The sequence below is a fragment of the Sinocyclocheilus anshuiensis genome, unplaced genomic scaffold (genome assembly GCF_001515605.1).
Source record: "Sinocyclocheilus anshuiensis isolate Anshui unplaced genomic scaffold, SAMN03320099.WGS_v1.1 scaffold2925, whole genome shotgun sequence".
NCBI classification, from domain to species: Eukaryota; Metazoa; Chordata; class Actinopteri; order Cypriniformes; family Cyprinidae; genus Sinocyclocheilus; species Sinocyclocheilus anshuiensis.
In genome coordinates, this window is record NW_015539170.1 from 50,980 (window position 1) to 63,197 (window position 12,218).

Genomic DNA, 12,218 nt, shown 5'->3' on the forward strand with positions numbered 1-12,218 from the left:
ATATATATATATATATATATATGTATGTATATATGTGTTTATAAATAATATTGATAATAATAAAATGATTCTTGATGATTTCTGAACAATGATGTGACACTGAAGACTGGAGTAATGACTGATGAAAATTCAAATTACATTTTTAAATATATTAAAAATAGAAAATAGTTATCTTTGTAATCATATTTCACAATATAACTGTTTTTACTGTATTTTTATTCAAATAAATGCTGCTTTCTTTCAATCCAAACTTTTGTTTTTAATTTTAGGACATGCTGTGGATCAAATAATCATGTAATTTCAAAAAATTTTTACTAAAGTCCATTAGGTGTCTTCAGAAATATTGAGCAAGTTTATGAAATAATGAAGTCTATGAAACTGCCTATAACTTAATTTGATCTATATGTTAGAAATAAAGATTTTTCAGTACCACCAGGATCTGTGGGGAAGCTTCAAGATATTAATTAAGTGAAACCTTTTGAGACATAGAGTGTCTGTTTGGATAAAAGCAAAAATGTTGTTCTGTAGACTGCAACATGCACTTTCATTTTCATTCAAGTATTTCCAAAACAATACAGCATAAAACATGAGTGTTATGAAGTACACATTGTTTCATGCAGGTGTGCTATATCAATAAACCTGGAATAAAGAAATACGCTTTATACAGACCTGTAGAGATGTCCTTCATGTCTGATCGTTCCTGCCTGAGCACCTGCTCCAGATCTCTGATTTGACTTTTCAAGTCATCTCTCACTGCTGTGGCCTGACGCGTTATACTGGTCCTCAGAGCTGATGAGATTTGTAGAGTAGTTCCTTTCTTAATGTTTTAATAGAACTGGACATCAGCAAACAGACAACAACTCCTAGAACAGGCCAATTTAATATTTGCCTTACCAAGATGTTCTTTTAAAACAGCCACGTCTAAGGCACTTCTCCGATACTTCTCTGTAAGTCCATCATCTGTAGAATGATTAGAAAAAAAGGGAAATATATCATGTCAATAAAATAGGGGCTACTGTTGTTAAGTAGCTCCTACATTATTTTGTGTTTATAAAATATAATGTTATAGTTTATAGAAAAACACCTTTTTCTGGTGTGCTCTTTTTGGACTTGTCCTTTTTGCTGTTTCCTTTCCCTTTCTTTTTTGGTGGCATGGTGTAAAGATTCTAGATCTGCTTGTTTCGAACTGAAGGAAAAGTTTCATTGTGTCTGTATTGTGTATACAGAGCCGCCTTGCAGCGTGGGCGTGGTTAGAGAGAGACGTTAGCCAATCACCTCTCCGGAATGCCAATTACGGTTGCTCTACGTATCCGCATTGCACTACGTTACCGGCTCGTTGCCTGGAAGCGTGTATAGTTGCTAAGCGCGTCGTTTTGTTTTATGGACAATAAAGTCTTTTGAGGTATTCCTGAATTGCTTATATTCTTTAAAGAGAATCTCACTATTTCATTTTTAAGTACAGGACGTGGAGCTCTGTAGAGGCAACTCTTATTCACAAGTTTTTACTTTTCTTTCCATTTCGTTTTTGGATACTTGTAAAGCGAATATGAACTAAAATGATAAGAAATGATCAGCGAATCAAGCATCATATATTAGACCAATTCGTAAAATGTGTAAAAAATAAATCTGCATAATTAATCTCTTTAACCCAGAGGGCTGCGAAAGTACGCTGCTTCTGCAAATACTTTGCTCATGAATATTAACTACGCCATTGCTTACGTTGCTTGGTAACCTTCCTAGTGCTCCGGTTACGTGCCTTATTTAATATTCATTAGTCGTGCTTTTCACCATAGTAGGATTCGTATATTCGCAAGAGGAGCAAAAACGGAGGCGGAGAAAATGTGAGACATGAAAGAGGGCGAGGTCTTACAGGCGGAACAGGAAGGTCGAAGGCGGTGTTTATTTCCCAAACTGGTTTATTTATCTTAATTTAATACGATATTATTTCGCGATCTAATATTGCATTTTCATATGGAGAAAGACAATCTGTGCTGGGTTTATAATAAACGTGAGTGATCGCTTTTTCCCTTGCTTTTTGCTTGCAAGGGCTCTTGACTTGCTCAGCCTGAACTTCCCGTTGCAAAAGTAGTGATGGGAAGTCCGATTCATTTCAGCGAATCGATTCTTTCGGACAGGTCCCCTCAAAGAACCGATTCAACCATTTTTGTACGTCACTTCGCTATTAGGTCATCACGTGGTCCCTAAACACCCAGGCTTTGAAACTTTCCAATATTTCTTTGTAGGTTTTTATTTTCTCTTAAAAAATATTTACTCTGTTTTACTCTAGAAAAAAAATTTTTTCTTAGATTTTTTTTTTGTTCAACACTCTGTATTTGCAAGTGATTTTTGTAATGTTTTTTTGATTAATATTACCGTTAACTAAATCAAAGTTATATATAGTCATCATAGGTTTATTGTGTTTATGTTTTGATTGTGTTTATTGTAATTGCATGTGTCATTTTCATGTGATTATTGTAGCAATGATTATGATCATATAAATCATTTTACATTTACAGACAGGGAAAGATTGCAGAAAGGAGAAAACAAAGTTTTTTGTTTTGTTTTTTTTTAGGATGAAGTTAAATAGTTACGAAAGAGATGAGTTTTCAGCTGTCGCTTGAACATTGTCAGGGTCAGCTTTCCGGATAGAAGATCCGAAGATAATTCCAATTCGATTTCGATCTTAAATATAGTATGCACGTATATTACACCATCCTAATTTAATTTTACCTTTTTAACTATTCCAGTCCGACCAGTTTTGTGAACCGATTCATTCAAACGATCCGAACCAGTTGATTTATTAAAAGATCCGATTCAAATGAACAATTCGATCACGAATCGGACATCGCTCTGCAGAAGCGCACAGATAGAGAAAGAGAGAGCTGCAGGAAAAGGGAACATCGCGCACGGGGTGTCGATGTGAAAGCAGTTGTTCCTCCACGTCCAGACACCCATCAAAACCTATTTTTACGCGTTGTTTTTAACGGGATCCGCCGCACTAGCCGAGCGTATACAACACAGCGTGAAACGGTGGTTTCCTGCACGGGGGATTTAATGGGAGTCTTGCATCGATAAAGCGCTTCTCCCCCCCCTTGACGGACCCTCGCTCGAACCGAACCGGACTCGGGCACTGTCCTCACCGGGGGGTATCCGATCCCAGTTATATTTTGACTAGGAAAAGACCACTCCGGACTCCGAATATGGCAGGAAATCTGAAGAAAGGTGGGGGGCTTATTGGCATGATGAAGGACGCTTTTCAGCCTCACCATCATCTCCACCACCCCCATCACCAGCCCGGGGCCGTGGACAAAAAGACGGTGGAGAAATGCTGGAAATTCATGGATAAGGTGGGTGGCTATTAATCAAAACACAAAAGAAAGATACCAGAGAGAGAGAGACGGTGGAGAAATGCTGGAAATGCATGGATAAGGTGGGTGGCTATTAATCAAAACACAAAAGAAAGATACCAGAGAGAGAGACGCTGTAGCTAGCAGCCTCGGTCTCTTGTTAGCTTAGCCGGATGGCCTGCACGGAGGAGTCCTAATGCAATATGGCAGGGCAGCTCTGCTAAGGCAATTAGCTCAGTGGTTTGCAGGCTAAAAAACTATATTCAGCCGGCCAAATACTCTGGGAATATCTCGTTTTAGAGAGTAGGTCATTTGCCGTACTCGTACACCACAGCTTGCCTAGTAGGACTCGTGAATGTGGTACAGGGTCCTGTGCTAGTTGTGCTAGCTTTAATAGCTTGTGGCATTTCTTTAACCGGTAACGTTAACGTTAAATATTGTTTATATGGTAAGACGACTAGGAATGGTTTGGCCATATCTCTTCAAAAGTGACTCCTTCAGGATGCTCAAATGACCAGTGTGGAAATCCCAAAGTTGGTTAAGCAACCAGTGTGTGACGTTACTGATCTTGTTGCTGGTCAGTCAGTTGGTTAAATTGCATTTACTCCGTGTAGACGTGGATAGTGGGCAGTTGGTGGATTGATCTGCTCTTTCAAACCACTGCTCTTGTTCCTGTTTCTATGTAGATTTTTTGGGATAAACAGGAAGTGTCATATCAGTTTTTTTCTTACCTTTAAGTACTTGGAATCTGTTTTAAGTGGAATATAAACGGTTGTGTCCCAATCATATGAAGCTAAATATGCAGCTTTATTAAAAGCTAGTTGTTTTGGGATTTAATGCAGATCTAAGTAGGGTTGATCTTATGATCAGGTATGGGTGTAGCTGCTAGGCACAGAGTCCTTACTTCACACCTGATTAACCGTATAAAGCCTACTGTATCATTTGATATGTGCATTTCTAAGAATTCTAAATTATCAACATGATCAAAACTTCACACACAATCTGCTACATGCCTTCTGCCCTCTGATTGATAGTTCATACCTTTTTTGCAAGTAAAACGCCTTTTAGTCAAATTGAAATGATGTCCACCTTCAGGTTGTTCAGGTTTTTATGAAGTAAACACAAGAATAACTTTTATATTGTTAATATTTTAAAATGAACATTTAATGGACTGAAGCAGCTCAGCATTTTATGTAGCCTAAATGCTCTGCTATACTATTTTAAAGATCTATTATTGATGTAGATTACTATACATCAGAATTTCAGAATTTGGCAATAGATAACAGCAGCTGCACCAAATTTCATATTTTTCCTCAGTTCATGCCTTTGAATAACGTTGAGGTATTTTCTTCAAGTGTGAGCACCATATTCTCATTATATCATACTATGAGCCATAAAAAAAAATAATGTATTAAATATGATACAAAACATAAAACGCATATGCAACTTTTTTTTATGTATTTATTTATATTTATTTTTTTAGATTTAAAAATAAATAAATAAACTTTTACACTGTAAATACACTTTCAATAAAGTGTTCCACTTCAAAGAAAGATATTTTTCATGTCTCAGACTTTACAGAGTTAATATACTAAGAAATGAGCTAAGAATTTAATCAACTGAAAGAGAATCTTTTTCTAGCTTGTCTAGTAAAACTTTAAAACTTAAACCGTTTATGCGAACATCTGTCTACCAGAGTGGTTTTCTTTTGTTGAATTTGCTGCCTCACAATACGAAAGTTAAAGCTGCAGTTCATGGAAAAAAAGTTGTGGTTACTGACCTCACACTTCCTGTGATCTACACACTGATACGTGAGCAAAACGGTGCATCTGTCACAGGGGGCTCATTTTAAACTTATCCTGTTGATGCTAGATACTAAAGATGGCTTTTAATTTACATTTTGAGATGCTTGTTACAAAGGAAGACTATTTAATTTTTGCTGAGAAGAGCATATAATGCTTGCTGATTGATAACTTTGCAACTTCCTATTTGTTTAGTTTCACACTGGGTAGTTTGGTTAGTGCACATGTGACATATCACATTGCCTTCATAAGTGAATCTCTGTTTTTGCAACATAACATTGTACATTTCCACTTTATGTTAAGTCTGCTGACTTAGATTATGAAACCTTTAAATGATTGTTTAGTATGAACATCACAATCAGTGATTCAGGAAATGTGACATTAGGAGAAGTTCCACTTGCAAAACAGTATTTTCTGAAAGAAATGTTTCTTCATATGACTTAAACTTTTAAGTTTATCATGACTTTGCTATTTATTATCCAAAGTTAACATTTTCATGTTATCCATTTAGTTATATTCTGTAAATACTCTGTAAATATTCAACCTCTTACCAAATACACAAGAACACAAGTTGTGCTTGTTCCCTGTGAATCTTACCTTGCAAAAACAGTCAAAAACTCTAATATAGAAGTTCTGTATTTGACTATGGGTTTTCCCCGTGTATGCATCTGTTGTGTTCACCATATTTACAAACACAAATTATCTACACTTTAGTCTCCTCATAAGGTTTAGTAATCATTAAACTACGTGTCAATTGTAGTTGTTGTTGACTGTATATTTGCATACTTTGATAAGGTTGTTCTTATACTATGAATGCAGATTTAACACTCTAAATGACACTATTGCATCTTTTGAGTGCGTTATTGCATTGGTGCATTTTAAATGATGTCTATTTTAATCGAATTCCTGGTATAGTTTCTCATGCTTGAAGCCAAGCGGACTTTTCTCTGCACTTTCGTATTATTATTCTGAATTCTTGTTATCGCTGGAAGCCCTAATGAACACACGTCTGCACGTGAACACGTAGATGTATGCATGTTTGCTGATAATTCTCGGGACGTCCTGTCGCCACAGTCTTATCTTTTGGCTGTCAGGACTAGGGGTGCATGAAATCCAGAAGCTTTGGAGCACAAGTCAGACTGGATGGTGACAACCCCCCACCCCCCAATCACAGCTGGTCCTGTGCTGAAGACAAAATAGATAAGAGCGGCTGCAAGTACTCTGAGCAGCTGCAGGCAGCACCGGACACTTATTGCTGGAACGTGCGTCCGTGGCACGGCACTTCTCGAACTGCTGGGGTGGTGACATTTGAGCAGTTTCCCGTTTCCTCAAATTTCCCACCCATGTCTTAATCAGGAGTTCAGAAGGTGATGATACGTAGCTTTAGTCCAGACAGAAGAGAGCCACTATGTCTGAATTAAAGCAAAGCCTATTGGACCAGCAGTATAGCCATTAAGTTGTTTGGTTAATGAAGTGGTTTGAGGCCATGCACTTAATCATAAAGATTTCTTGTCTGGAATGGAGGTTTTTTTCTTGGACGATTTTAACAGCTTTGTGGCCTCCAGTAGGGTTGATATATATGTATATATATATATATATATATACATATGTATATGTATGTGGCGATTTCGCTATGTGTAAAGATTTCACTGTACAATTGGTATGCAACTTAAAAAGTTTGGGGATTTTTTTTTTTTTTTTTTTTAAAGATTAATACTTTTATTCAGCAAGAACAAATTAAATGACAATAAAGACAGTGACAGTAAAGCCACTTTGTTATTCTGTAATTCTGAGCATTCTCCATGGTCTTGCCTGAGTCTCCGTTGCCAGTATTATGCAGTAAATTGATCATAACTGATCATAATATTACAAAAGATTTATATTTTAAATAAATGCTGTTCTCTTGAACTTTCTATTCATCAAAGAATCTAGAAAAAAGTGTATTAAGCAGCACAACTTTTCAAATGATGATAAATGAACAAATCAGCATATTAGAATGATTTCTGGATGATCATGTGACACTGAAGACTGGAGTAATGACTGCTGGAAATTCAGCTTTGCCATCATAGAAATAAATACAATTTATAAAGAAGTATATTCAAATAGAAAAAGTTATTTTAAATAGTCATAGCCTATTTTACAAAATTGCTGTTTTTTCTGTACTTTTTATAGGGGTGTAACGATCCATTGATATGGATTGATACATCGATTAAATGTCTAACTATACGATGTATCGATCGATGCCACATGTAAAATATCGATATCTGTAGTATAAATAGGCACCTTATTTTGACACTGTCCACATGTTCACCAATGTCCGTCTATGCATTACCGCCAATGCGTGCATTCTCGTTCAAACTCAACAGGACAATAAGATCATCGTGGCGGGACAATAAGAGCGTAAAAGACGCTCTGGATAGTTGACGGAATTGTCGAGCGCTTGTGAGAAATTTTTTCAGCGCGCAGTGACGCGCACACATCCTGTCATACAGACAGACGCATCAACAGCGCGCTAATACCTAACTGAGCTCTCTTCTGCTCTTTTGTGCATGGATGAACAAATACAGACCAAATGACATCAACATGTGCGCCTTGGCGAATATTAGTGCTGGGCGGTATGACCACAAATTTATATCACGGTATTTTTCAAAATTATACCGGTTTCACGGTACATGACGGTATTATTTTTTTTTCATGCATGACCGGGTGTTAACCATATTTTCTACTGATTGAGAGAGGAAATACTGCAGTATATTGACTTAGAATGCCCTATTTTACTGTCATGATGAGTGAATATTGTCAAAAAATACCACACTAAATAGTGACTAAACACGACCCCTTTTAATACATGTTAACCAGGAGTCACTCTCATTTATAATCGCGGCATCGTCTGATAAAATCAACATGCATCTACACTAAAGAGCGGCTATGCGGTTGTTTTGGCTATATTACTTTTTTGTCTCATGCAGCGCACTGCCTGTGTTTGAGGAACTAAAAGAAACAACAAACAAAAAAGTGCATGTGACAGACGAACTACGCTCATATTTATAATTCCAAACAATCAGTAAGCGACAGGTGCTTGGAAACGCTGTTTTGTACTCATTTATTGACGAATCGGCTGCGGTGCGTGGTATTCGGTATGAACCGGTATACCGCCCAGCGCTAGCGAATATCCTAGTAAACACAGTCGGTTAGGTCTACAGTCGTCATCATTTGAAGTGAATCAAAAAAGTTAATCAAAGTTGTCCTAAGACAAGAACACATTTTGGTTTTAGGACAACTTTGATGAAAGGGTTTGATCCACTTCAAATGTTGACTACTGTATGTCTTAACGTAAACAGTCGAGAAAGAAAACGCATGTGTATCAGTATATTGGATCCGTGCTTTCGTTCTTAAAGTGAAAGCAGACTAACAGAAAACTTCTGTCAAAGAAAAAAATCTCACTGATTTTGACTGAACAACTTTTATAAGGATTAATCTATATTTAATCTATACAGTGAAGACTATGCAGTGTTATTTTACATTTGATTATTACACTTCTGTACCTGAACATTTCTTTTAGATCTACCTGAAAAACCTGAAAAGCACTGTTTATTTAATTTGTGTATTTATTTTCTGCTATTGCTTGTTATTTGGTTATCTGTGAGGTTTTTAGCACTGAGCCCATAGTAGCAGCCAAAAAAAAGTCACAAATAACGTTTTAACAGCTTTATTTTTTAATAGTTTTTTATTTATTTTTCTTCATTAATATATTTTTTCCTACAACTGGAGTACCTCGTTTGTGTTGTTTCCTAATGAGGATTTACATTATTTTACACATTGCATATTTTAGCACAGAAACCTGAAAGACTGTCTTGACTGTTGTCATATCTTAAGATTACTGATCTTGTGTGTGACTTAAATTTTTTTTTTCCAATTTTTTTTTCTGTATTTAAAAAAAAAAGCTGTAGACCTATTTTTTTGTTGTGAATGTCCCAATTGAGGAACAGTATGTGAAAATTTAAGATACATGTTCATGTTATATGTTTTGGTTGCATTTGTGAGTTAATAAAAATGTAGATGGTTGTTTAAAATAGGTATATAGTATAATAATATCGATATATCATTCGATATTCTCCTGTATCGAATCGTATCGGAGAATTCTTTGAAGTATCGGCAAATATCGTATCGCTGGGTATCGTGACGAACCATCCGATTTACACCCCTAATTTTTAATCAAATAGGCTAAATTAAGAGTTGGAATTACTGGTATATGTTTTTAACATCTAGTTTTACTGTTTTGAGTCTACATTTTAACACAAGTGTTACGTAGCATCAGGCTATTTTTGCACTGATGTCAGGCTTATTTCTTTGTGATGAATATTTTATATAAAGTAGAAATAGATTAATTAAAAATAGAAAAGAATAAAGCCTTTATAGTTTTACACTTTATTAAACTCCTATTTTTAAATGCTAAGTGTTTAATGCAAAAGTAGGCCAACACAGTTATTAAACACATTAATTTCTCATTGAGTTGACAGAAAACAATACCATGGTATACAATACCATTTTAAACAGCATTTTTCTCAAGCATTAATCTCAAGCATTAAACCCCTATAGCTGCAAAGTACACAGTGTCATTCCCAGTCACCAGCTGTAAATGTTGTGGAAATTGAGATGACAGCATAGTCCTGTATATTGCAGAACTGTGTCTTTTGTGCAAACACAGTTGTCATCATATGTAGCTCACAAAAATCCTTTGGACTAGATTCTTCTCTCTGGAATGTTCTGGTGTGTGACCTTCAAAGTTTTGTGTGTGTATTTATGGTTCGGTTAATAGTTTTAAAGCCCCTGTCAGTGTAGTTTTTATTTTTCCCTCACACTGCAAGAGAAAACTTGCAAAACGTTGACCCGCAGAGGATATGAGGTTAGTTTGCAGTTCTCTTTTCTTGATCGATAGTCAAATTAATGTGCCTTCGGAGAATTGTACAGAATATTTGTATCACAATATTTGTACAGAGCTTGTTGGCTGCTGTGTTAACAGACAAATATAGACACACATATTATGAGTTTTTCTGTAAAGCTGCTTTGAAACGACATGTATTGTGAAAAGCTCTGTAATAAAAATGAAGTGAATCATAGTATAAAACACGAGTTTATGAGCAAATTAGCTTTATGCTATTGCAATCTTTTGTGTACACTACCTTTCAGGGTCAGTTAGAGTTGTTAAGAAAGAAATTAGCCCATTATTTTTGGAAAGGAGAAATACTTTTATTCAGCAAGGATGCAAAAAAGTGGCAGTACAGACTAGTCTAGTATGATAGAAAAATTTCAAATAAATAATAAAGCTTTTCTTGTTAACTTTATTTATTAATGGAAGAATTGTGTTCTGGCTTTCTCAGTATTGTAGCAACCCACCATTTTCACTTTTGCTGCTCACTGTTTTGAAAAGATACCATATTTAACATCATCTGCTTTTCTCTGCTGTTTTGTAGGTGGTCCGGCTATGCCAGAACCCCAAGTTGGCCTTGAAGAACAGTCCTCCGTACATCCTGGACCTGTTACCAGACACCTACCAGCATCTCCGCACTATCCTATCCCGCTACGAAGGCAAGATGGAAACACTGGGTGACAACGAGTACTTCCGCGTTTTCATGGAGAACTTGACCAAGAAGACCAAACAGACCATAAGCCTGTTCAAAGACGGCAAAGAGCGAATGTTCGAGGAGAACTCTCAACCCAGGTGAATTTTTGACACCATCTCTATTTATAACATGTCAGATGACCAAAGAGATGTGTTAAGTACAATCTATAGTGACCAAATAAGGTGTTAGCATTTTCCATTTGACGAAGCGTTGCGTTAGGTGTGAAATCAGAGCTCAGAGATCTCAAGCCAGCTCTGTTCAGATGTTTCCTGAGCTAGTTCGTGTTTTTTAGAATGTCCTGCATATTAATTCAGTGTGGGAGGCAAAAGCAGAAGCAGCAAAACATGGTTCGTCAGTCCTCGAATCATGTGAAACCGGTCTCTTCAAAGAATTTGAGTAGAGGTTACATTAAGTTAAACTGGAGCTCAAGTCGTATATCAAAGATACAAATGAGTAGAGCATGTAAGTGGTCTGAGATCGTATCAGGCCTGTGGTTCTTCTGCTTCTCCTGCAAACAACGGGCTCGTGTGAGTGGACCGAGGAAGAATGTGTAATGCAAATAGGACCAGTCACAAAAGGAAGAGCGTAAGTGAGGCTAAGACCTTGCAAGTAAAAGGTCAGTTGTAGAGTCTCCAGGTGTAACCTTCATTAAAAGCCTCATATCGTTTGTTATTCATCTTCATATTCTCCTGCCTCACTTTTCATCGTCTTTATGCAACCTACAAATGTATGGCGTTATTTTAATGACAAATGTCGAGAGCGCATTATTGTATCGCGAAAGCACATTAATACAATGCGCGAGCGCAAATCTCTCCGCTCGCGCGCGGATTTCCTTTGCTCTCGCACAAAACCGGACGCGCGCGCTCAGATACACGCTGCTCTGCAGAAAAGATCAAAATACAAAGATAAAAGAGATATAGTAAAACAAAGTAGCTACAATAACCAGTTTGTTAAAACAAAAATACAACAATAAAAAATCAAGGAAAGACCCTGCACAAATCTGTTTTGAAACTACTTTTTGAAAGTGCATAATCATAACCTTTGATGATGTTTAATTCAGGTGCGAAAAGAATTAATATCTATAGTGCATGAGCACAGAGATTTGAGAGTGCACAGGACACACAACCTTTCATTTTCTTAGCACAGCCTTCCAGCCCATAGATGCCAGTGTATGTCATATATGAAAATCATATTCTGCATTTCTTTTGTGTATGAAAATGACGTTTAATGGGCCTGCTAAACCTTTGAACCCAATGTGATGTGTTTCAAATGCTATTGGCTTATGTTTGAACTAGAATGACTCTACAATATGATTTAAAAGTGGATGCTTAAAGGCACAATATGTAATTTTCGCCGCTGGAGGGCGTGTATTCAAAATAAACAAATAGACAAAGGCGTAGTTTGATGACGCCGTGACTGAGTGTGGAATCATGGGAGTTGTGGTC

At 36.6% G+C, this 12,218-nt stretch overlaps 2 protein-coding genes across 5 annotated transcripts in view; one reads left to right on the forward strand and one right to left on the reverse strand.

Annotated features, from left to right (window-relative positions):
- drc12 (dynein regulatory complex subunit 12 homolog) overlaps positions 1-1,213 on the reverse strand; it is a 2,763-nt gene extending 1,550 nt beyond the window's left edge. The window contains exons 1-3 of the mRNA XM_016479851.1: positions 1,085-1,213; positions 895-960; positions 670-789 (exon numbers count right to left, since the gene is read on the reverse strand). Of these exons, the coding sequence (XP_016335337.1) occupies positions 670-789; positions 895-960; positions 1,085-1,154 (256 nt within the window). The 5' untranslated portion in view covers positions 1,155-1,213. The remainder of the gene's footprint in view (positions 1-669; positions 790-894; positions 961-1,084) is intronic.
- Positions 1,214-2,831: 1,618 nt separating this feature from the next.
- The window catches only part of LOC107683813 (Cbl proto-oncogene, E3 ubiquitin protein ligase), a 41,391-nt gene continuing 32,004 nt past the window's right edge, over positions 2,832-12,218 (forward strand). For all 4 annotated transcript variants that reach the window (XM_016479847.1, XM_016479848.1, XM_016479850.1 and 1 more), the window contains exons 1-2: positions 2,832-3,347; positions 10,624-10,871. In XM_016479847.1, coding sequence (XP_016335333.1) covers positions 3,201-3,347; positions 10,624-10,871 — 395 coding nt within the window. In that variant the 5' untranslated portion in view covers positions 2,832-3,200. The remainder of the gene's footprint in view (positions 3,348-10,623; positions 10,872-12,218) is intronic.